Genomic DNA, 26169 nt, shown 5'->3' with positions numbered 1-26169 from the left:
ATTTGATCACTTAATAAAAAAAAATTACTTTAACCACTTAACATAAAACCTTATAATTGAGCACTACAAAAAAGCAAAGCAAAACAAAAAACAGTGATGTACTGGGAACTCTGTTCTCTGCACCCATGGGCAAATAACAGGTTAATCCGACCATGTGTTAAATAATGTCAGAGCGGGTTTAACACATTGTGTGGATAGCTGAACTAGTTGGAGAAGGGGCGCCAAGTTTTTAGTGTGCACAAAAATAAAGGAAATTTAAACTATACATACATCTTACCCTGAAGAATACAGTTTCATAGTTGTGCAGCATTCACACAAGAATATTATATTTTTCATTCAGATCAGATTCTGGTTCTTATTCCAGAGACCTAATAGTAAGTTTTAGTAGGTGGAAATCCTTTTGGTTTATTGGTAAGCCAGGAACCTTTTGCCTTTAATAAATAACATTATAATACCGACGCACTGTAAAACACTCTGGAGATGCCATCACAGATGAAAACTACCAACGACGACCACAGAAAGTAACGCATGTCACGCTGAAAACGTTGCTCACTCAGTCTTCCTCCCTTTGCCAAAAAATATAAAAGAGAAACAAAACAGAGAGCTCGCTGCTTGTTACAAGATATATTAACAGCATTATAAACATCAGTCTGGCTCATATCCGGAAGTGAAAGGTTTTCATTTTTGCAGTGACAGTATCAATTCTCACTGAGGGCCCGGGAGGCGTCACGAGATCAGCTGTTAGACAAAACAAAGACATCTCACTGTGTCGTTGTTTCTGAGGACCACGAATTTATTTTATTTATTTATTTTATTTTTATTATTTTTATGTAGAGTGGGGGGGGGGGGGGGGGGGGGGGGGGTCGCTAGGTGGCCAAAACCAAAGTGCTGAATTTGTATCTTGGTGAGAAACTTGTAAGTTCTAAAAAAAAAAGAAAAAAAAAAAAAAGGGAGATTTATTCGTCACAATAGACGATCTTCGATCTACGTGTCTGACTTATAAAATGCAGCCGCTGCTGTTTCCCGCTTGTAAAGTGACACGTTCCTGACGTTAGAAGTGAGAACTTCAATTAGGCGTCATAGTTTCTTTCTTTCTTTCTTTCTTTCTTTCCATTTTCAAATCTAATAGCATCCAAATTGTGTAACGGAACAACAATGTCTGGCGAGTAAGTTGTCATCACTTTTTTATTCTCATTTAAATGGCCTATGAAGTCGGATACTCTTTCATATGAGAATAATAATCTCGTGCCTTTTTTTCGTTTGTGCATCTTTGATTTTGCTGAACAACAAATTGGGCATTGCCATCACAGCGGTGTAAGTTGCAGCCCGCATGTATGACCATATACTTTCTCAGCTAACAATGATACAGATTTGTGTTTAACGTAGTTTGAATTTCTTGTGCATCCCTTTCTCCTCAGTATACGTCATCCATTGCCCCCAAGGGAGAGGCGAAGGTATTTATATTTTTATATTATCATATGATTATTAAATTAAGTCTTATATTTCTAACCTGTCAAGAATGTGTTTTTATATTTGCACACTGTATACTTTCATGCAGCAGAAAAAAGAAATAATTTCAGTGTCATTGTGATATATTTCTCTCAGTTTTATTTGATATCATATGACATTTAGTTTCTCATTATAGAAAAAAAAGGTAATCGTTTAAATGGCTGATGAGCTTATAACTGATGTCAGAACACCAGATACGCTCTTGTGTTTGTTAAGGGTACCTATTTTAGACTCGTATGGATAACTGCAGATAGAAAATTTTCCATCCTGCTGTTGTTTTTAAAGGAGTTAGACACTTAATTGGGCAACGTGGCATGTCAAGTCATCATTAATATGTCACATTTTGTATTATTTCCAGCCTAAATGCAAGATTTCCGCGTCACGCAAGCTATCACTAAAGGTAAATAATTTATAATGATGGCAAAAATGCCCGAACCGTAATAACTCATGAATATAATAAATAGAATGTCATTATGAGAAAAGTTCTTTCCTGTAACAACCAATATTAAAATCATAAGCGATGACTAGATGACGCAAATGAAAACTTCTTTGACTTTTCCGAGATCCTTCTGCTGACTCGTGCAACGGAAGACCTGGAGGCAGAGAAGGCTGCAAACGAGGAAGAGAAGGTTCGATACCTGAGGGAGAAGCTTCCACCGCTGCAGCTCAGTGGGTTAAACATCGATGATCTGCAGGTGTGAGCTTATGATACTATGAGTAAGCATATGGGCTTGACAGTGCTTTTAAAGCCAATCAACTGTCATGAATTGAAACTTTTTTTTCTGTGTAGAAAGTCTGTAAGGAGATTCATGAAAAGATTCATCTGGTGGACGAGGATCGGTATGACTGTGAGGCAAAGGTTCTCAAGAACTACAGAGATGTATGAGCTCAGCAAACATCATAACACACTGTATTAAACTAAAATACATTGACACGCTTTTTCTTCCCCTTTAACAATAAGCCACCAATAAAGCTTTTCCCTCTATCGCTAGATCAATGAGTTGCAGCTAAAGGTTCAGGACCTTGGAGGAAAGTTTAAGAAACCAGCTCTCAGGAAGGTGAGAGTGTCAGCAGATGAGATGTTGAAAGCTCTGTTTGGATCGAAAACTAAGGGCTCCATGGATCTGAGGGCCAATCTCAAGTCTGTAAAGAAAGAAGACATCAAACAAGAGAAGGTTTGCTCTAGCAACACACATTATTGGTATCTAGTTATATTCGAATAGGCAGCCAAATAAAACTGCAGAACCTGATGGTCTGAATGCGGCTTTACTTTAGGAGCTGACGATGGAGGTGGGTGACTGGCGTAAAAACGTGGAGGCCATGTCTGGTATGCAGGGCAGGAAGAAGATGTTTGATGCTGCCGGTGGCGCCCAGTGAACCAATTATTTCGTGTGCTGACGATGCAGGATGTAATGGAGGAAGATTTAATGAAAGAACTTTAATTGAAAGTGAAAAAAATTAACCAAAATTTAACATAACATTTATAAAATAAAACTAAAATGAGTCAAAAATAAAATGGGATAGGCAAAAACTGAAAATTAGAAACCTAAAAATAAATTAATTCATAAATAACTGTAGTGGAGACTAATACACGATGAAGTTCAGAGCTTGGCCATTAAATAAGATATACTCCATGAACAACTGGATTGGTTGGAGTTAGATTTTAGGCATATTATTATCATTATATGGTGATAATACTGTATTTCATTTGTGAGTGCAGCAGATTTACATTGCTTGGTATTGTCCTTGTACACGGTAATGGAGCTGTGTTTCTTGTGTCTCCACTAAGGAATGCCATAAACTTGCAGTGCCACCTGAGATATTTAGTGCAAGGATATACTTAGCCTTTCTTCTTCTATGGAATGAATTCCTCTCCGGTTAAAAACAGCAAATATTGTCACACACACTGATACTTGTCCTTGAACTAGCGTCAAACACTGTCAGCAAGACAGGGGGTTGAATAATGAAGGGTGTTGTGGATGGAGTCAGCAGCCTTTAAGGACTCTAAGGGTGATGGAAAGAATTTGTGTATGACTGACAATGCTGTTTTTACTGTGTAAAGTTATTTCATTTAGTATAACAGTGGCCTATATGCACTACAATAGTACAGCTTCTGTCTATATGAGCTATGAAATAATCTGCCATAACCCAGAAATATCAGTCTAGCCTCAAGACTAAGAAAATCACAGAAACTGGCCTGCTAGTCTCTATTTTTACTTTTACAAGAATCAGGGTGTATAGATGTATGTATAGACATGTACCTAATGCCCAAATCTGAGGTTTTGGCCCACAGTTTCTGCAGATTTGTCAGCTGTATATCCATAATGCGAATACTCCAAAGGTGCTCTGTTGGACTGAAATTTGGTGACAGTAGCAATGACAGTAGTGAGTACAGTAAACTCATTGTCATGTACAAAAAACTAGTTTGAGATTATTTGAGATTTGTAACATGATATTCTATTCTGATTGAAATAAGCAGAAAATGGGTACAGTGTGGTCATAAAGGATGGACATTATTAGCAACAATACTCAGGTAGGCTGTGGCATTTAAACAATGCTTAGATGATAAAAAGGGACCCAAAGTGTGCTAAGAAAATAACTCCCATAACATTACATCACCTACAGCAGCCTGAACTGTTGATACAAGGCAGGATGGATGCATGCTGTCATGTTGTTTACAACATGCACGAATTAAATTACGACTTGTCAGACCAGGTAATGTTTTTATAGTCTTCTGTTGTCTAATTTTGGTCCGCCTGTGTCAACTGTAGCCACAGTTTCCTGTTTCGAGCTGACAGGAAGTGACACCTGTTGCAGTCTTCTGCTGTTTTAAGGTTTGACATGTTGTGCCTTTGAGGAAAAAAAAGCAAGACATGTTTTCTGCATACCTTGGTTGTGATGAGTGGTTATTTGAGCTACATTTGCCTACCTATCAGATCGACGCACCCTGACTATTCTAGTGTCATCTCTGACATCAACAAAGGATTTCCACCTAGAGAACTACTGTTCACTGGATAGTTTATATTTTTCATACCATTGTCTGTAAACCCTAGAGATGATTTTGTGGAAATTTCGTGTAGATGAACACGTCCCATCCTTCACCAGGTTTTAACTTCAGCTAGTTAACTATGCCTAAATTCATGAGATTGCCTGATAAGATCGATTGCTGACCGGCAGGAACACAAATGTCTTTCAAGTTTATCTGAATGACTTTAAGAATAATTACCACTTACCAATTAGATCAAAGATATAACTTTAAGAACTGTATACTGAAATCCATCAAGAGTAATGTGAAAATGTGCAGAGATGTACCAAGGAGGAATACAGTGATGATGCACCTATAAAGCTTGTTTCTCTCCAAAGGTAATTCAATCAATAACTAGAATACCTCTTTTTTTGTTTTAAATTAAAAGTTGTCTCAGTTCATTACTTGCATCCTGGGGCAGTTGTGGCTCAAGAGGCAGAGCAGTTTATCTTCGAGTTGGAAAGTTGATGGTTTGATCCAAATTTCTACAGCCTACATGTTGAAGTATCCTTTGCCAAGACACTAAACTCAGAGTCCCTTATGATGCACCTATATGAGTGTGTGTGGGAATATTAGGAAAGCTCTGAGGCATGGATAAAAGTGCTATATGAATAAGTGTGACCGGGTGAATCAAGCTTCCAGTAAAAAGTTCTTTGAGTGCTCAACTGAGGTACAAGTCCACAGTATACCTCAGTATATATCAGCTATGTAAAACAACACAGTAATCAAAATGAACACATTTAAGAGAAATTTATTTGCCAGATTTGTCAAGGCAGTGTAACATGGAATAACCTGTCCCTGAGAGGAAACGCTTCAGAACATTAATGGAGAACCTATTCCCAGCATAAAAACAGTGCTGAGGTATTTTAAAAGTAAACCAAGAGCACTTTAAGTCACTTGAAGGAGTGTAAAGGAGGAAAGGGAAAGTATCCGTTATTCCAGCAAAATCACTAAACAAATTTAGAAAGAGGCAATGCTCGTAAAAGGAAAAACAAAAAAACAAACACAACACACTACTCTTAGCAGTGTTATCAATTATAAATGTTACATTCAACTCTTCTTCTGTCTTCATTGCCCTGAATGACAAGTGAAAGAGTTCAGCACCTGTTAGTCATTTTTACAGGCTACGCTAAAAAGGGAGGACAACTCCTTTGCTGACATTGGAATGTTAAAAAATGAGAAATTGCTGCCATTACTCAAACATTAAATAACAACATAACAATGTGACAAACGACAAGAATTTTCACTTATTAATCACATTTTGTGGAATTTCTCTGCTGACAGAAATGACAACTTAAGGCAGGGAGCCAAAAAAAAAAAAGAAACAAAACAACCCCAACACAGAAAGCAGAAGCATGATCCACTGATGAAAAAGTAGAGCAAAGAGTTCCAGAGGAACGAACAAGTGGATGAAAAAAGACCATCAAAGACAGGATGTCTGTGAAGGTTCTCAGTCATCCAGGTCGTTGTAGTCTAAGGAGCTCGGAAAGAAAAGCGTCTGGACTTCTTTAAGTTGCTTGAAGACGTTTCACCTCATCCGAGAAGCTTCTTCAGTTCCAGACACTTTTCTTTCCAAGCTCCTTAGACTATCAAAGACAGGAGTTAATGCTATGATTAAAGTTTATTTTTCTTATTTTTGGTAAGTGGCAGTGTAAGGAGAACTAGCAAAAATGGATAAAGTACTTCCACAGTTAATATGATACGATCATTAATTGCCTGTGCATTGGACAAAAACAAAAAAAATGTCTAAATTAAAGCCATTATTTTTTGTTTCCTTAAAAACAACTAAATGCTACAATTAAACATCACTTTAACATTAACTTATTTTCAGTTTAAGGCTTTTTCGGATTTGCCTGTAAAACAGTTCTCATTACTCAGAGTACCAGTCACAGCAGAGTAAGGACACTTAAACATAATGAGAACAAACATGGAAGAGCACTGAGGTAAGTTCAACATTTCTAGCATTAAATATAAAAGGGGAAAAAAGAACACCACAAACATTTATTCAATAAATAAAATGTTTTCTCTAATTTACAATAAGACAAGTAAGGCTGTGTTTTGATCATATAAACAATCTACGGTAAAATTATTTTTTTTGACACAAAGAAAATAAAATACCATAAAGACCGATGTGCAAGAGTGATGTTTATAATAAGGGACACTTGTGAGCTTACATACATGGAATCCAGCTTTGTCTTCAGATTAGGAAATGTTCTTCCTGCCAGTAGTGCAGATCATGATCTTGGTTAGCAACATTGTGCACCGCGGTATCCTCATACATAGAATTTTATAGTCATTGGCACTCAGTAGCCAGTACCCTCTTTGGAGTCCACAGCATATTCAATGAAATAAACTCTGAGCATATCAGTAGTATCTCCTAAGCAATGACCTTCAGCGCTGCCACCTGCTTCCCAAAGCCTGAGTGAGCAAAGACAGCACCGGATCATGTGCTACTCTCTCTAACCGTCAGCAGGTATTACCGTTACATAGCAGGAATCAGCCTCCGGCTTTAAAGTGCTCGCGTTGCCTTGGTTGTAACCATGGCGATGTCATTGTGCAAATGGAGGTGACGAGGTCACCTGGGACTTGTTGACATTCGCCGGTTCCACATGCCACGTTTGGAGTGATAGTGGTGGAAAAAGTTCCTCAAGTAGATCCTCTCCACTTCCAGACCTGCCTGCAGGATTCTAGATGAGAAAACAAGCGGATCGAGTGTTCACTTAAACTGGATCACAAACAGGAAAGAAATGATTTTTGGCCTGTTAAGAGTTCCAACATGCTTTGTTGGCATTGCTTAGACACAAATCATGATTGGCTGAAAAAAAATGTTGCACTAATAAATCTAAATTTTTTTGTGAGTATGTCCATCTGTTCTTTGCCTTTACCAGCAACCTTTTAACCAGTCTGCTTCTCACTTGAAAGGTGTATTACTCTGTCTAATTTCTCTCAATAGATGAAATGGATGGGAAAACTCTAAACATATCCATCCATTTAGGAAAGTTAGAAAGTGTGAGACAAACCTGTCGAGAAGCTCCCAGTCTTCTCCTCCCCAGCGATCAGTAAATTCCTTGGTGTTCATACCTCCCACTGTGTCAAGATCTGACTTATAGATACCCAGCAAGCCAAAGCCATTAACCTCCCAGTAACCTACAACACAGACAATCACATAGCCAAAGACACAAATACCTGTCATTTTAGTGGCTAAAAAAATAAAAAACAAAAGGAAGTGAATCTGGTCCCATTTCCCACCTCTGGCCTCTAAAGGTGTAGTACCACAGCCCAGCCTCAGGACAATGGGAGCAAAGGCCATGTATCCCTCTACACAGTGCATCCTGATGGTATCAATGATCGAAGGAGGGAAGTGGATGTGAAGGTCGCAAAGAAACACGATGCTGTGGTCATCCTAAGGCAGAGCGAGTTGGGAAAGATTAAATTCATGACATCTATTGATACACTTTTATGCTTCCTTGCCTCACAGTACTCACAGTTATCAGGTCGATACCTGCTTGCAGACCAGCAGAGCGCTCAAAGTTCCCATCCATCTTCACATACTGGTACCTGATCATTTCCACAAGCATACATACAGCTCAGTTAGACCATGAATAGTTTGCAATAGGCTTGTATCGCCTGTAAAATTGACTCACACACACACAAACACAAACCTGGGCAGTGAGGACTTCTCAAGAGCCTTCCTCACATCCATGTCAGTGCTTTTGTAGTCAGCGATTATGAGGTTGAAGTTACTATCTCCAGTTATTTTGAACAATTCCTCCATGTCAGAAATCAGCTGCTGCACCCATCTAGCCTGATTTTTTACTGAAAAACACATACAGGCCAATTATATGACAGATAAGTGACTGGATGGCTTATCTCTGTCGTTCATTTGGCAGACGTGTTTTGACCTTTGCTTTTTTTTTTAAGCTATTAATTAATTCTCAAAGGGAACAGAGGTCATTCTCACAGACAGTATAATAACAGGCTTGCCGTGCCCACGCAGTGCTCGACAGTTTCACTGCATTAATAAAGTAAAGCTCTGTTATGTGCTTTGCATACCAGTATTAATGCATTACTGCCAAATTTACATTAATATTATATTATGCTGAATTCATAATGTGATTCAGTTTTTGTCTTCAGGTGATAAGAGTTTCATTTTACTGTTAAGGACCTTGTCTCAGAGAGATTATCTTTTATTTCTGCATATTTTAGAGACTGAAGGGTTTTCTTTTTCCTCTAAAAAGGTCCACTTATATGTCAGCATGTTTTTTAATATGACACTATCAGTCTCTAAGAATTTCTGTCTTTGAAAAATGAAATATTAACAAACAAGAAACAGGAAATGAACATGGTCATAGTATGAATGCAAATCAGTTGATTTTGAGTGGATCATGTGGGAACTTTTATCAGATTTGTCTGATTTTATGTGCAATCACCCAGTTAGTGTCAGGTGTACAGTACCTGGCACTATGAAGTGGACCATGGCAACAGGATTCCAGTGGAAGCCCACCGGGTTGCAGAGCAACGTCTTAGGTTTTGACTGTTGGAAGTTTGAGTCCCAGCTGTTGGACCAGCCATGGCTAATCAGAGCATAAATGTAGTGTGATACACGCAGTAGCTGGCCATTCACATCTTTCAGTTCCAGTTCAAGAAGGTAGCGGCTGCCCTGGAAGTCATCCACACGCTTCACCATGTTAACCACACGTACCAACTTAAACCGCCTGCAAGAGCAACCACAAAAACAAAAGTGCAATGTGCTGTAAAGGAAGTACAAAGGTTTTTGAATATTTTATCACCTAATTTAAAATGGCATGAGCTTACAATAAGAGTCTTATATCATACTTTGACTTGTTACAATTAATCCAAAAACGTAATTCACAAAACTAAGTATATATGAACTACTAAAAAAGTAGCAAAAGTTCTCATGCTGCTACAAAGTGGCTCTTGTCAGTGTAATATTTTTGCATACTACAATCAACAGCCACGTTATTACATAGACCTGTCCAACTATCTAAGCAGCTAATCATATGGAAGCAGCTCAATGTATTTAGGCAAGTTCTAGCTTTAAAAATATAATAGCAAATGAAGCAATTAAAAAAAACAAAACACTTTAACTAAGGAGGTATACTTAAATTAACTACTGACTTTAAGGATCAGAAAAGTTAAAATCACCTAAAATACCTCTTTTAACAAATTCTAGATGATAATAGCCAAATCCAATCAGCTTACTCACAACTTACCCATGATGCTTTTTATTCAGTTGGTCCATGAACGTCTTGACTATGGGCAAAGCATCATTGGAGTGGAGCAACAGGTTTCCAGAAATGTTGCACTGCAGATCGATCCAATCTGAGCGTTGCGCCTGAAGATCCAGGTGGTTGACGTGGAAGGTCTGGTTCCAGTTGACCTGAGTGTCAAAAACTGGTGCAGGTGTAAGATCTTCATCATCAGTACCTTCAAAGTCTTCTTGTCTTTCCCAGAAGTAGCGTCTCTCACCCTCTGTGTCTTTCGTTTTCTCAGCCCTGTTGGAGAGCTCATCTTCTTTCCTATCCGACCACCTTTTGTTAATCTTCCCTTTAGCAATCTTCTTACCTCTAACAATGCTGTTTTCTAAATCTTGTTGTTGTGGCATATTCAGCTCCATATCCTTATCCCTGGGGCTTTTTTTGGGATCCAAGTCCCTTTGATTTGATCTTTCTAACGTGTGGTTGAAATCTCTTTTGGGAGGGGTAAAACGCTTGTTGTTTGGCAGCTGAACTTCCTTCTGTCTGGTTACAAATCTCCGCTGCTTTGCTACTGGCGGTTTTTCAGGCTGTGGATAATCCCTCTGTAGATTCTGAGGCTGTGAGTTGTTGAGTCGGTGGATTTGGGTATTATTCGTTTTATGAAATTTCTGGATTTGATCCTGTTTAGAGCCAAGTTGCTCTGATTGGACAACTGGTTGCTGATTTGCTTTAAGGTCTTTTTTATTATCCAGTATCGGTAGATTATTCTGTCCTGGTCTCTGAGCTGGTTTTACCTTTTTTCTTTTTACTCGTTTTGACTTTACCTTTGGTTTAACCTGTTCTGCTTTTACAAATTGCCCCTCCTCTTTTTGTAACTTTGTCTGATTCAGTTGCAGGTTATGTTTTAAGCCTTGCTTTAGCACTGACTCGGGCTGAGACAAATTTTCTTTATGTTCCCTCTTCCCCAACTCGCCTCTGTGCAGTCCTGAAGAGTTGCCCAATGTGTTGTTTGATTTTGGGACAACCAACGAGAAGAGTTTGCGCCTACGTTTTTGTACATAATCATCATAATCATCTCCATAGTCTTGATAATGGGCTTTATCCTCCTGAGCAGGCTTGGTTTCCATTGCTTTTTTATGAAAGTCATAGTCCTCCTGGTTAAAATTCCTCATCTGGAAATTGAAATCTAATATACACCAGATATAAAAAAGGAGAGTTAAATGGACTGAAACAGCAAGCAGCTTAAATTTGCTTATGGGGAAAAACAAGGGCAAAATACCTCTGTCTGGATTTTCTTTTTCCTCTGTAGCTGGACGGTCAAATCTCATGTATCTAGAGAAGCCGAACCTAGACATGACATTTAAAAAAAGAAAAAAGTACGGAAGTTATAGCAGCTTTGCTTGGTGATACTCTAAAACTAATTATGGTTCAACTTGTCACACTTTTCCAGTATTATTATTAGTCCTTTATTTATCCAGGTAAATAATCTCATTGAGATTAAAAATCTAATTTCCAAGAGAGACATCATGGCAACAAAAGTCAAAATACATGTACCACATAAGTATATAACATTTTAAACAAATCCAATATCCTGTACAAACATGTGAAAAATATACATATAGATCAAATTATGAGCGACATAATCACACTGAGTAAAAGAGTTATTCTCTCGTTCCTTTAAGATGGACTTAAACTCCCCCAAGGTAACCAATAATTTCAGTCCCTTCAGCTGATTATTAAGGAAGCAGGGGCAGCGTATTTAAAAGCCTTTTTCCCCAATTCTGTTCTGATTTCTGGGACAATCAATTTTATGATAATTATGTGAGAACGAAGGCTGTATCGGTTGTGGTTTTTACACATATAAACACATGAATAAAAGGGAACCAGCCCAAGGAGAGATTTATGGATAAAGACCAACCAATGGGAAAGTCTGTGAATATACAAAGATGGACATGTAGCAGCAGACAAAGAACAATGATGTACATGATTTCCATAGCCAGTAATAAAACGTAAAGCACAATGGTAGACAGTATCCAACCTCTTTAAGTAATGGGCAGGTGCATTCATAAAAAGCAGGTCACCGTAATCCAATAAAGGTAAAAAAGTTGCATGAATCAAGTGTTTTCTCAGGATTGATTTCTAAACAAGTAACTTAGTTTTAGTTTTAACTTACACTCAAGCCTTTGAATGTGAGTTTTAAATGACAAATTCTGATCTTTAATGATCCCTAGATACTTGTAAGATGTGACCATTTCAATTTCAGTTCCTTGAACTGTTTTAATCTTAGGAGACGTAGCTAACAACTCTTTGCCATTTGACAATAACATGAACTTGGATTTCTCTGGATTTAACACCAACTTAAGTTGAGTTGAATGGGACAGTAAACATATTTGCAAGAATTAGCTCACGTCTTCAGGTAGTAAGAGCTCTCAGAGTAGAAACAGCTGGTCTGCGTCTCCATGTGTGTTAGTCGCGTGTAGTCATTGGGGTAGATGTAGGACAAGTGGACCTGAGGATATGAAATGAAATGACATGGTGTAAAATATATGACATCTTATTGAAAAAAAGTTGAATATTTTGAGGTATGTAATTATTGCCTTCGTATTGAAAGTTGGATAAAAAGAAATCTATTTGGTAAATATGAAGGTACAATTAGTGGCTTAACTCAGTAGACTGGAAACAAAGAGAAGGTAAAGCTACCAGTGGCTTTCTTTAAAGATTAAAAAACATCTACTTCAGAGCTCCTCCAAATCTCACTAACGCATTTTAGCTGAAGCGTGAAAGAGAGATTAAACACTATTTCTTGGCCAGTAAATGACATCCTGGAGGCTACCATTAGAGATTCCAGGAAGTCACTGCAAATAACTAGACTTCAGCAATAGTAGTAAAATCAATACGAGAAAAATCCCAAGCTATTTTACTGTTTTTTTCTCCTAATGGATGCAATTAGCACTAATTTCTTTTATATGGTCCTCGGAAGACATTAAGAATGTGGGTGCAATTTAAAGGCCTCAAATAGATAACATAACTCAGCATAACTGGATACCATTAGAAGACTGACATAAAAGCCATAAAAGATTGAAAAAGCTTCCCAGCGTTTCTTGCTGGCATGCCTTTCTTTATCTCTTGAACAAACAAAAGATTTAAAAAATGCACCTGTAACCTTCTGAGAATAATGGTATACGGCGATTAAATATCAGAAAAGTAGTGCAAGTGACGTAAACAAATTATCAGCACAACAAATACGTACAAACTGCAGTCCTTGATAACGAAGCAAAGGGAAGTCTTTGATTGTGTAAGAGGGTTTATATGAGCAGTCAGGCAGAACACCTTGTAGGAACTTGCTGTTTAACATACGCACTGCAAACAAATGAAACAGATATGAGGCAAGATTACTTTGTGCATTCAGTAAGAGGAAACAACTTGCACAGTACTTGCATCCGGGATGGTAGGAAACAGACAGCTGATGTGTCTGCTTTGTGGTGAAGCAATCGAGAGACGTAGCTGACCTTTGTAGAATGAATCTCGACGGTCTTCAATTAACATATCTGCATCAGCACTGCGCTGCTTTCTGGGGGTTTGCCGGTGGCTTGCAGCTGTCTGTGGTATGTGGGCAACATCATTCATTGACAGTGCTGACTCATCTGAAGACATGGAGCATCAGAAGAAGATACAAGCTTTTTACTTACTGTGCTTTTCAGAATCTTTGCAGAATAAAAGGCAAATGTTTCTTATTGTGATCTAGACTCATGAACATTCATTCTGAGGGATATATTTTGAGGAACCAGGAATGATGTGTGTACTCACTAGTATAGAGGGAGATGTACTTGGAGTCAATAACCTTAAACAGAGTGCTATGGTCCAATTGCAGCCACTGTGTGAAAACAAAACAAACTTTAAAAACTGCACATCTTTTCCACTTTATTACTCACATAATACAAGAGCACATACTTGGCGCGGGAGTTTGGAAACAATGAAATGAGATAAGAAAACAGAGTGGGGGTCCGGCTACTTACTGCCACCTCCACATGGTCAGTCCCTTTGTCGTTTTGCTTGTGAATAACTTCAAAAAAGTATCTCCTCCGAGCAGACAACCTGTTAGACAGTAAAGGTACTCAGTATCATGTTATAGTATATAAAAAATATATATATGTAAACTACCCAATAAATTACCCAAAGATATTCTCAAACCTTTAAGTGCTGAATTATTTATGACTTCAACATATACAGTCATGGTAATGTTTTTACATATCAGGACATAATAAAACCATACAGTCCTTAACAGGTCTTAAAAATAGGTAAGTACAACCTCAGGTGGAAAACATCAGAAGTTACATATGTTCAATAATTATTTAATGAAAATTAAAGGAAAAATGTGGAAATTTATATTTACAGGAGGTATTTTTGCGAATCCAGCTATGAGAAGCTCACTTCTACACTTCCATCTTCCTGTACCCTTGGATGAACTTTTCTTAAATAAATAAGGACACAGTCTAATATGTCATGTGCTGTTTGTTTAATCTCAGGTGGTATTTACCTTTTAAGAACAGATGAGGTCCAGATCATTTTTTTATTATCCTGATAGATAAACCCTTATATATATCTATTAAACTGTAAGTAGACATTAACATTATTTAAATATTTACATTATTGTGGATTTAGGCCGGTTCTGTATATCTTGGCACTAGCATACATGCCACTCCTATGGCAACTCACTAAACTGCTTTAAGTTTGAAACAAATAAAGATGTCTGTACCAGCAACTAGTTTTATATGCACAGGGTGTAAAAGGGTGTGCTTTCCAGCATTCCATTAATTATAATGCAACTGTTAAGAAGAGTCATTTGTGCTTTTGAAACAGGTTTGACACCTCAAACCTCATTTCTTATCCTCAAAAGTACAATTTGTAAAATTGCCTTCTTTTAATTTTAAAATTTGCAAAGCTTTGAACCTGCTTAATATAGAAGAATTGCTGAGACATATTTCAGCATGTCGGGGCCCTATGACTGTTCACAATCGTTTTCTTTTTTGTGTGTGTCCAGAGAATACCACGATTCTGACCTTGTAGCCTCCAACATTGTCTCTCCTCAGCCTCATGCTTTAGTGCTTCATACTGTGTGGATTTCATCCGGAATTTATAGCTCACAAGTAACTGTGAGTTTTAAAAAGCTCCATACACAGAAAGTTATTATTATGAGGGAACTGATTTGTTAATATAAGGAGAAAGAATCAGGACACCCAGGAAAACAGTAAGGGTACCAGGTGGGGGGAAAGAAAGTAACATAAGTCTTTGACTGCTAACGATCCATTACCAGTGTTAGATAAAGCTTGCTCTTGTTCTCTAGTTAGGCCAGTTCCACAAGTTAAAAGTATTTGTTCCTTATTTGTTAAAGGAGAAACCCTGGCAGTTGGTAGTAATGCTTTTGAGACTCTTATCAGTCTGAACTGTTTGTGTAAGATGCCAAACCAACCAATGTAAGTACGGGCCCAACTTGTTCTCACCCTGCACAAAGTGCACACACAAAGTATACTTTGGATTTATGAAGCACGCGTAACTGCCAGATTTGTTTTTTTTACCATACTACATGTGTTATTTTTCTATGTAAAATAATAAAAACATGTAAGGTATACTATTATTACTCCTACTAATAATAATAGTGTATTATTATAATTATTATAGTCAGTAACAGTAGTAATAATACATGTATTTGTAATTAAGTTTTCTGAGACAGTCTGGCTTTTATCATTTGTGTGTACATTTGGTCTAATTAAATAAGTAAATATTTATGGATAGCAGTTTGTGTGTGAAATTTTAGTACACATAGGTTATATATAGATATGTCTATATGCACTGTGTGTGAAGGGGCTCATTGTTGGTCTCAGTCATTGGTTTCAACTCACCAAACTGGTCTGGAGGTCTGACTGGAATACTTCTCAAACTCACCCGGGGCCGTCCATTCTTTTCCCGTCTAGGAAATGAAAATTAAACATTGAAGGAAATGTTACAGAAACTAGTATGAGAAATGTACCCCGGAACACTTGAGGAGATGACAAAATGCATACCATTCCAACCCACGCAATTAACTTCAGATTAAGGGGAGAGTCATCTGTGCTGAGCCAGAATTCAGAGTTGTCGTCAGAGCTCACAGCAAACACAAAATCTCCTGAGACAAAAGAAGAGGAAATGAGATAAACGAATGAAGAGACAGACTGAGTCTGAACAGCATAACATACATGTATTACATGCTGAAAATACACAAAGTGAAAAAGTACCATCAGTATGTGGATGAAGATAGCCAAATATTCTGAGCCCATAGTTGGTCCACTGAGGAGAGACGGCCAGCTTCTCCACTGTGGTTCTGGACTAAAGGAGTAATGAAAGATGAAGTGAATCAGCCATGATTTGATGTCAAAGTGATGGTGTGTTCCTGAAGAAGTCAGAATTTCTGAGTTCCCAGTCGACTTTAAATCTGGAACGCTTACCTCAGTTTTAACACTTAGACCAGTCAGAGTCGGAACAGCCTAATCAACCCCAAGTTAACAATCCAAGTAGTAAAATCCAGTAGTAAAACTGTAAAACTTTTCATTTGTACTGCCACTGTTGTGTATCTGTGACTGATTAAATCACTGAGTACTGACTAGACTCTGCATGAACATGCAGCAGACATGTTTTTAAGCATGAAAAGTATTGCTCTGGTGTGCTGGTGAGTCCTGAATGTCGCTTTTTCTGGAATGCACTAACTCGAGAGTGACATTACTCCAGAGTTCCGAGGTATCTGGACCGTGGCATGAGCTCAGGAACGTGAAAATCTGGCATGAGGATGTATAATGTACCACTGAGTAAAACCAACTGCGCGTGTATGAGAGTGTCTGCACGAGTATCTTCTTTCACATCCAACCACAAATACTTACATGCAAGAGGAGGTGACACCTATGGGTTATCTGAGTTTGGTGGCATTCTCTGGTGACAATTTTCGGCCTGTGCTTCTACTACTTTTATACTTTTACACATAAAACTTAAAAGAAATTTAAAAAACAATTTTTTTATTATGTTTTACTAGGAATATAACATCACACATACTGGGCAGTTTTCTGCAAAACCAGTATAATATGACAATGAGAAAGGAATCAGTACTAACATAAATAAAAATGTTATATTTGGTGTGTTAGCATCCTAGTACAGTTTTTGGTAATTACTTTTTTGAACCTGGTTGGAATGCTATTTGGTTTGCATATATTTGGTCACACAATGGCCACGGTGGCTAAAAATGTAAATCATCAGTCAAGCAAGATTAATGAATAACCATCTCTCTCTACCCCCCCCCCCCCCCCCCCCCCCTTTTTTTTACTACAACTTGCAATCCAGTAAATGCTTAACCTTCAATATTACACTAATCTTGATATACCTGGTGAGCCATTCAAATTAAATCAACTCCAATGTGTCCTCACACTGCATTCCTTCCCCCTGTTTGAAAATCTTGGAGTTTTGTTAACAAATGGTTTTTTTCGCCAACATGTTTAATGACTCTTTGTAAACTGTGCTTGGCTCTTGTGAATGTTTCCTGTTCTGAGGTCTGCCTAATCTCGCTTAAGATTGTCTGATTCAGTAAAGGTTTACATTTGACTGTGACATCTGAGAAGTTGGGCATTTTGACTCACATGAGGGTAAAGCGGGTAATGCAGGTTTTTGCGAAGATCAGCCGTTGAACTGCCACACCAGTCCTCAAACACATGCAGATTGGCCTGTCCTTTGTACTGCAACACAGGAGAGTGGCAGTGACTTTAACACAGCTGCGTGTAGGCGCTGCAGCAATTCAGCAGTGAAACAATCAACCATCCTGCCTCTAGCAAACTTAAACCAACAAACGAAGACTTCCTTAGATACCACTTGACAATATAGTGACAAAGCTGTCATGTAATCCACAGCTCTTCCTATTATGAACAGAAATGATAAAACACCATATTTTATCCATTATGGAAGTATACATAGTGAACTTTGTTTTGTGTTTTTACTAAAAAGAGGAAATAGGTTTTTAATGCAAACTGGAAGAACTTGTATGTTTACTGTATTTGAAGGCACAGAAGTTGGAGCAACAGTATAAATCACTTTTCTCATTTGCAGTTCAAATGCTCAGTGAAAGTCAATAAGAAACACTGGAACACGAACACGTAAATGAAGAAGCAGCTGAGTTTCAGTAGATGCACAGATGTCCTGTAAACATATACCTCTGCGATATCTGCCAAAGAGGCCATGTTATCTGATCCGTGTGTGTGTGTGTGTTTGAGTGTGTGAGTGAGTGAGTGTGTGTTGGTCTCGCCAAAGGGACATAACAGTGCAGATCGGCACCAAATGTAGCCAAGCAGCTCATCAGATTTCAGTAGTGGTCAGGCTAGTTAGTTAAATGTTAGCATGACTGGAGCTCACAAGTTTACACAAAATGCTGTAAAATGATGACCGAGAGTGTAGCTTGTAATCATTTAAGAAGATTCTTACTCAAAATCAAAGGCGGTGAGTTTAAGGAGCTCTTTTGTTGTAAAGCTCAATTTTAGCTCCTGCTAAAACTCACTTGCTGTATTTTTCAATAACTAGCCTGCTGCGTGTGGCGCTTCATCAAAGTATTTTTGAGCTTTGTTAATTCTCTGAGACATTAGCGTGGCTTTACATCATTTTTCACAGCAAAATTAATTATAACTCAATAATAACATTTTGCACCACTTGTAAAAAACTTATCAACCTCTTCCTTGACATAAAACATGAAACTATAGACAAATGTACTACAGGGGCATTCAGTGTGTACAAAATCATGTAAAACTGTGGAATACTGACCGTACAACTAATAAAGACATTCATATCAAAAGTTTTTTTTCTCAAAGCAGATATGTGATACTTGTTTGTTGTTGGGTACATGTGGCTTTCCTTTGACTTGACTGTAAATTAAAAACCCCAAAAGTGAGTCAGTTTATCAAGAAAGATTTCAGCAAATTAACAGGAAAGTAAGTCATAGTTAGATGGAATAAAATTACAGGCATTTCATCAAAACTAACAAAAAAATATTTTATGGATAAATATATTTTATATGCAGTGGTTAGTATTTGCATTTCATCTACAAAACTAAAACTTAAGGTTCTTTTTTTGTTTCTCTCTTTGCATGATTTCTGCAACTTTTGTTCTTGCTCTTTATGAGTGCACCTGATCAGCACCCAAAGAACATGTATACTAATATTGTGCTGTAAATTGTGTGTAAATCATTGGCTTCTTAAAAGGGTGCAGCTATGTAGCAATCTATGCATGTCTGCAGACTTTTCTGTTGGTTGGTTTTTACATTTCAATATCTGCTTAGGCTGTTTCCTCTTATGTTCCTTGCCTGTGCTGTCTAAACCCTTGTGATATTTTCCAAATGTTTGTCCCCAGATTGACAACAGAAGTGAGAAAAACGCTTTAAAATATGTGGCCAACCCCCTGATTACCAGTGAGACATTAAGTTGATAACAAAGAAGAAAAATGTACCCTTGGTCAGTGTGATTGCTCTTAAATTTGTTAGAAACTGCACCTTTTTTGTTCCTGATTTGTTATTGTGGATGATTTTTAAACCGTGTGTATCTATAATAGAATCTCTGATGCCCTGTTTGCCAGGTCTGTCTGTTTAATCATGCAATACTGCTGTTGAAATAGGCAACACTGGCTCAAAAACAAAACATAAACAGGAACAGGTTACACCTGACATGAAATATTCGAAACATTAACACAAAGCAGGGAAGCTTCTGAAATGGAGTCACACTATAAACGGAGGGACTGAGGGAGGGGAGGCCACTGGGCAGGCCCAGGCAGCTTATTCAGAGTTCAAAGGAGGTGAGATTGAATATTTAGGTATGGGCAAGCACACACACCTCTGGTTTCCAAGGTTGTGGAGCATAACTGGAGACCCAAGCACTGCTGTCCCCAACAGTGTCTGGCTGATGGTCCTTTCTTGCCTGTAAAAACAAACATTAAACTTGGTTTAGCTTTGGTTTCCTTTCTGCCAAAACAAACACTTGTGTGCCATCCTTACCCTATTTTCAAACACGGCTCTCCTCCAGCTGACGCGGTCAGCGTCAGTAATTGAACCTGAGGATATAGGTGAAGACAATAGTCAACATAGTCACATCATCTCTGTGAAAGTGGTTATTTTAAAGTGACTTGAAGCTTCCCAAGGAGGTGCACATCCAATCAAAATGCATTCTAAACAAAAAAATCCCAATCTGTTTCTTACACCTTGTGACATAAAAGAAACTCTAACTGGGTTGCATGTGAGGAGCGGTAGGCGCACTACATGTCCATGCATAAATGATAAACTCTGCCCATGCATTGCACACAACAATGAGGCCCGGTGTCTAAGCAGAGTCTCACTGCTCATAGCCCCTGAACATAGCTCATCTCAGTGACAGGCTTCAAAGAGCTGCTATGGCACAGGGCTCCCGCGTTGGCAAACATCTCTGGCGCTCTGGCAGAGCAGATGCTCAAATATTATTCCTACTGACTTCTTCCATCATCCTTCAAATTACAGGGCAGGGTGTATTTTAAAACAGGACCTACGTATTTGTCTTTCTTTCTTTTCTTTTTTTTATGACCATGTGGTGTCAGCAGTGAATTGGGGTTACTGCAGTGATGGTCTGTCATTATCGCCAGGGTGGAGATCTCCAAACACACACCCTTGTGACATACGTTCCAATTTTAGCAGCACAAGTAATTCTAGAGCCGTGGATAAGGAAAGCAACAGTGGAGTACTTTTCATCTCTATGTGCACTCCTATCCTCTTCTTACTAAACCTTCCCCGTCATGTTTTTTTCCACTTTCCGTGCAATGTATTGCGAAATTCACTGTCAGGGCGGACACTTCAGGTGATAAGAAGAATGCAGCAGGGTTTCACTAGCTGTCTGCTTCCATATATGGCAGAAAAACAAAGGATTTTTTAAATCTCTTGTCACATTGTTGCTGTTTTAGTGTTTTTTTCCTGTCCACTTTGGACACAACATACCAGTTTAGCACTCCTACTCTTCTTATTCCGTAAAAAAAATGTTGCTAACAGACATTTAGTTAAAGTGAAAACAAATTGGACAAACTGTGTTGTATTTACGTGTTGAATAAAAGGGAGAGGCTGTGTGATAACATGTAAAACAGAATATAATCAAATATATAATTTACATGATTAAAGACAAGCTTCATTTGCATGTTTTAGCATGCAAATGAAGTCTCCACAGTATTCTTTGGATTATGTGCTTCGAGACATTCAATTTGAATGCTAAATTTGAATCCAATTTTTAGTATTAAGAAGGTTTACAACAGGATTTTTTTTTTAAACTGTTTGTGAGATGCAGCAAGTTTTAAAAGTAATGTGTCAAATGGATACATAATATTTCTTGAGCTTGTGTGTTGTTTCAGCTTGAACCCATACACCGAGAGTTAAACGCTGCCTTTTTAACTGAAGTGGAACTGGCTCTCAAAATGAGAGGTAAGAGGTGACCGGCAGAATCTTTGGAAGATGAGGGGGGGGGAATGACTGTGCAGTAAATTTCCAGGATGTAGGCGTACATTTTTCTTTGCAAAGAGGAAAAAGAAACTTCACTACCAAAACCTCAGACAACTCGCCACAAGAGACAAACCGCTGTTAAGCCTCAAAAAGCAGGAAAGCTTACTTGCAGTTTAAAAAAAAAAGTGCAAACAAGCGGAGGTGTAACGCTGTGTTCTATGTTAACTATGCAGAAAACTAGAATCAACCAAACGTGGTAACTGAGCAGTTATGGCTTACTGAAAGTAGTACCTTTGCACATGAGACGATTTGCATCCTGATAGATGTGCTGAATGCACAATATATAAAAACAAAAATCCTAAAAGCAGACAAAGAGTTTCTGTAAAGTGTTGCAATGTCCCCAAGTTGCCAAATATATCGCCTGATCCCAATTAAGCTCAGTATACAGTCCACTTTCTGTAAACCATAGTCAAAGGCAGATCAAGAAGTGAAGGTGGCGACAACAAAAGCCTGGGACAGCGTCATCAAGGTGGAGAAGGTGTGTGTTGATGAGTATGGATCAAAGACTTCAGGAAGTCATATCTTGAGATGGATGTTTCTTGACCTCTGGGTCACATCTTTTAATATTTTAATTCAGGGTTTTTAGTCCCATTATCACATGTGTATATAACCAAACATCCAGCTATGCTTTCTGCCTTTTGCAAACATTTGTGATACAGTAGGCCTTTCTAGTGCTCAGTGAATTTAAGCTTGGTCTTGTAATAAGATGCCTCCACTGCGCCAACCCAGCTTATGACATGTTTTACCTCCCAGATCTTCCACCATCAGCTGTGAGTGGTATTGCTGCAAAGTGGAAGTGTTTAAGAACCACAGAAACTCAACCATGAAGTGGCAGACTACATAAACATACAGAATGGGGTCACTGCATACCGAGGTGTATAGAGTCACCGATGCTTTGCTGACTCATTAACTGCTGAGTATCAAAGCTCCTCTGGCATTAACATCAGCAAATAAAATCTGCGCCACGAACTTCTTAGAATGTGTTTGCATGGCTGAACAGCTACTGTAGGTGTAATGTTTAGTTGGCCCAGTACTTTTGTCTATATCGTGTATTTACCTCAAATAAGAAAGCTTGAAACCTTTAAACAAAGTGCACAATTTTCACAGAGGAAATCCCACAGAATTTCTTTGATCCAGTTGTGCCTGACATCTTGGATTTTATGACAAAGATTTTTAAAAAACTTTTTTGGTAACATTTCTCCAAACGTGCCTTGGAAAAGTTTTTATAAGGACCTTTGTGGTGTAGTTTTACAGAATAATAAAGCCAAATGTCAAATACCAAAGTGGCTGTGAGATCATGTCTTTGCACTCCCGCAAAGTGGCTTCCATATAAAGGTGGGCAGATCGATCTAAATAGCAATAATAACCCTGGTATTGGTATTGGATCAATACTAGCACAACAGGATCGATACTATGTCTCTAGCCTCTAAGTTCATTATGCAACCCACTGAATTGTGTTAATAATTTTTTAGGAAACGAAAGATATACCTCCCACATGCACTATGAAAAAGGAACCTTTTTGTATTGACTATCATGTCTATTTTATTTGTACCCTCTTGCAAAAAGTAAAGTGCCATTCAAATCTCAAAAAGTATCAATATTTGCTTTAGAGGCATATTTACATTCCAGGTCTCAAAATGCTCCCCAAAAACCAACCCAGTTTCAAAATACATGAAAACCTGAAATGTGTGTGCTGCTGTGTTAAATTATTGTGGACAGTAAAAATCACAGTGATTTAGGGGTCATTAAAATGTGTTCAGAATTCGGCAGTTGACAATGATTCATCTTATAAATCACGACACACTGCTCTCCCTTACACAAGCTGACTTTAGAAGTTAAAAATATCAGTGTCGGTATTGGTATCGGCAGTACTGTGTTTACATGGTATTGGATTGATGTCACAATTTGCATTATCACACAGCACTTCTTCCCCAGTCCAAGTATACAATGCATAAATCAAACAATTTTGCAGTTTTTCACCATAAGGGCTCCTGCTGTGTGGAAAAATGCCATTTTTAAAAATATTGTTTTGTTTTCGCTTACAGATATATCCCACAAAGCTGGACTAGAAGCCTTAACTGAGGCCTATGCCCTTTAAGCTATTTAATTAAATAAGTCACTCAACCTTGCATGTGGCCATTGTGTATTAAAGGATCTTTATCTGCGTCACAATTTTTTTTCTGTGTGTGTGTAGATGTCAGCCTAATTGATTGGATAATAAATTGCAAATTTTATGAGTTTAACTACTAGTTCTCGACTTTTAGCAAAGGGTTATTAAAAATCTAGGCCAAGTGTCCATTGCATGGAATTATCAGATATAAGTCATGCACACAATGGCCATCTTTATTCTGCTGGGCCAGTTATTAACTGCTTTACTGAAGCAAACATTATCTACGTTGTTAGTTGTAGTGCTCATATGATCTCAGAAAAAAAAAAAGCCCATCCCATAAAACTGCACATCTCAAGTCCTGTTTGTCTAGTTTAAAGGTGATTAACGTGTCAGTAACCTGCTGCACAAGTAAAAGATCTGCATGTGAGGTTTCCGGATGACTTCTCCACCAAGGTGATCTCTGCAAAAACTGCAAAAGCAAATTTCACGAATGCAGTGGTGATGGGTGAGGGCGCAGAACACATTAATTACAGGTGTAGATCGGGCATGCATTCCTTAAAATGTGGGAAATAAAACGGAACTTGGGTGATTATATTTTCCCAAAAGGTAGAAAAACCCAGAGATGTGGGTGAGTCGTAAAAACAGCATTTAGGGTTAAAAGTAGATGCACTTGTGAGAAGTCGTTCTTAATTAAAGTGTGTGTGAACAGATTATGACCCATTAAAGATATAAAGTGCTGTTCTGACCCACAAAGTGTACTCTATGATAGCAAATTTTAAACCTCAGTGAATTCCACATGAAGAAGACATTTCTGCATAGGTCCAAAAGCGCAATTCAAGCTGCTGACGAGCCATGCAAATCACTCAACATACACACTCTAAAACAGCAGCCACATGGCACAACATCCCCATAGAGGACCTCATTTTGGACCTCAATACAAGGTTTTAAAAACTCTTAATAAATACCATTTTTAATTGTTGTTGGTTCTTTCTCTTGTTATTATGTAACGGACTGACTTGAATTATGTGTTTGGGGCTTTTTTTCATGTGAACCATGACACATTTTGTTCACTCAAAGTAATGTAAAGGTATGTAATAACAATCAAGTTACAACATTTTTAAAAACACCTGTCTTGTCTTATGAACTGTGTAAAAAAAAGGGGAAAAAAGAAACCTCATACTTACAACTTGCAACTGAAGTCATGTGCTTAACTGCACCTGCCAAATATTTATCCATGTTAGGATTTTAATACAGCTCTGTTGGAAGAGCTATGTGGAGTCCTTCTCTTAATAGAAGCCCCACTGTGGCCGGGGGGTTTCAGCCCAGGAATGTGTGTACATATAGGCGAGCCCTCTAATGTAGATCTAGGCATGTGTTTACATGCTGATGCTGTGCTCAGACTGAGCGTGTCATATGTTTCTGTTTCTCTCAACAACCCCACTGTTGTTTCTTTTCATCTCTTTTGTGCTGTGTGTGTGTATGTGTGCTGCGACAGACAGTAAGGCAACGTGTGAGGGTAGAGAGCAGGAAATCTGGTTACCCAGTGTGAGACTAGATTTCCTTCTGAGTCTAAACCTACTATGTGACCTCCTGACCTCCCCAACCCCCTTCTTACTGTCTTTTTTCCCCCCTAAATCAACCTGCTGTTTCACCTGCTGAAGGCTTAAGTTTCCTGAGGAAATGCATCCAACATCATGAAAGCTAAAGCAGATGTTAGATATAATCTCTGTGAAAACTTCTGTAAAATGCACATGCATTCAAATCTTTCATGCAAATAAACAAATCTTTTGCTACTTCGTTTTCTGACTTCCAACTTTATATAATAAAAAATGTCACCAAACAACTTAATACATTTTGGTGATGACTCATTTTTACAGTGGCCTTAGCAGAGATTCAGTATTTCATGTTTGTGTTTCCCTATTTTTGTAAATGATATGAACTGTTCAACACCACTGTGCCACGGAAATGTGTGATACGTGACAAATAGGTTATATCATGCACGCTCAAATGCGTAATACAGTGCAAAACTTTTCCCCGCAGCCCACTTTTGTTCGGCTGTTCCTCCCGCATGTTCACTTGCTATAGCTACTGGATAATTATCATAAATAGAAACTCAGTCTGAATGGTGCATTACATCAGCAAAGGTTTGAGTGACACTCTGTGAGTAGCAGTGCGCGTACTGGAAACCATAAACGATAAACTTACTCATATCACTGCTCCATGCTTTTGCAGCAACCATCTCGTGGTACACGGCCACCAATCCCGCCAGCAGGATCGCGCCTAACAGGAGATATTTGCCATTTCGCCGCAGTTTCTTCAAGGGGAAAAACGACGTGATCATTTTGACTCCCGGGGGAAACTTGCTCCCGAGTTCCTCACCCGCTTTGTCATGAGGAGGGGACGGAACGCGCCCTGAGCACGTCCGCCTGCCGCCCACCGCTGCTCCCGGTGGATGCGCACTATCACCGGCACCCTGGATATGCCCGGCGCTCGGGTCCCCTGGTGCCTCTCATTCGGAGAAAAATCCCACCTTGCCCTGGGCCAGCCGGTGACCTACACCGGGCACTCTCGATCATCTAAAACTTTTAATAGATCTCCTGTTGCTCCTTGAGCGCCCGACTGGACACCTGACCTCTGCTCCTGCTAGTACCGCATGAAGCGCACGCAGATCGGTACAAAGAACTCAGCGAGAGATGAAATCTTCACCTCCCCTCCCCTCACCATCCTCCACACAATTTAA

The 26169-nt window shown here is 38.6% G+C and overlaps 2 protein-coding genes across 3 annotated transcripts in view; one reads left to right on the top strand and one right to left on the bottom strand.

The window, feature by feature from the left end:
• Positions 1-5898, top strand: part of tnni1c (troponin I, skeletal, slow c) — an 8776-nt gene extending 2878 nt beyond the window's left edge. The window contains exons 2-9 of one of the 2 annotated variants that reach the window (XM_025908637.1): positions 1130-1166; positions 1311-1314; positions 1419-1454; positions 1868-1909; positions 2073-2204; positions 2300-2389; positions 2502-2684; positions 2785-5898. In XM_025908637.1, the coding sequence (XP_025764422.1) occupies positions 1130-1166; positions 1311-1314; positions 1419-1454; positions 1868-1909; positions 2073-2204; positions 2300-2389; positions 2502-2684; positions 2785-2886 (626 nt within the window). In that variant the 3' untranslated portion in view covers positions 2887-5898. Of the gene's footprint in view, positions 1-1022; positions 1167-1310; positions 1315-1418; positions 1455-1867; positions 1910-2072; positions 2205-2299; positions 2390-2501; positions 2685-2784 lie in introns of those variants that run through there. The other variant, XM_005470808.4, reaches the window with a different exon arrangement.
• Positions 5266-26169, bottom strand: b4galnt3b (beta-1,4-N-acetyl-galactosaminyl transferase 3b). Its single transcript, XM_005470807.4, has 20 exons — positions 25635-26169; positions 19802-19857; positions 19641-19724; positions 17412-17507; positions 16026-16116; positions 15816-15916; positions 15654-15721; positions 13770-13848; positions 13561-13627; positions 13263-13397; positions 13004-13113; positions 12162-12262; positions 11033-11100; positions 9769-10939; positions 8990-9249; positions 8197-8350; positions 8020-8092; positions 7784-7937; positions 7555-7681; positions 5266-7221 (listed from the first exon to the last, which is right to left on the bottom strand). Exons 1-20 carry the CDS (start codon positions 25768-25770, stop codon positions 7110-7112), a joined length of 3243 nt encoding a protein of 1080 aa, XP_005470864.1. The 5' UTR covers positions 25771-26169; the 3' UTR covers positions 5266-7109.

Source organism: Oreochromis niloticus, linkage group LG7 (assembly GCF_001858045.2).
Source record: "Oreochromis niloticus isolate F11D_XX linkage group LG7, O_niloticus_UMD_NMBU, whole genome shotgun sequence".
In the NCBI taxonomy this organism is placed as follows: Eukaryota; Metazoa; Chordata; class Actinopteri; order Cichliformes; family Cichlidae; genus Oreochromis; species Oreochromis niloticus.
This window is presented reverse-complemented; position numbering and strand designations above follow the sequence as displayed.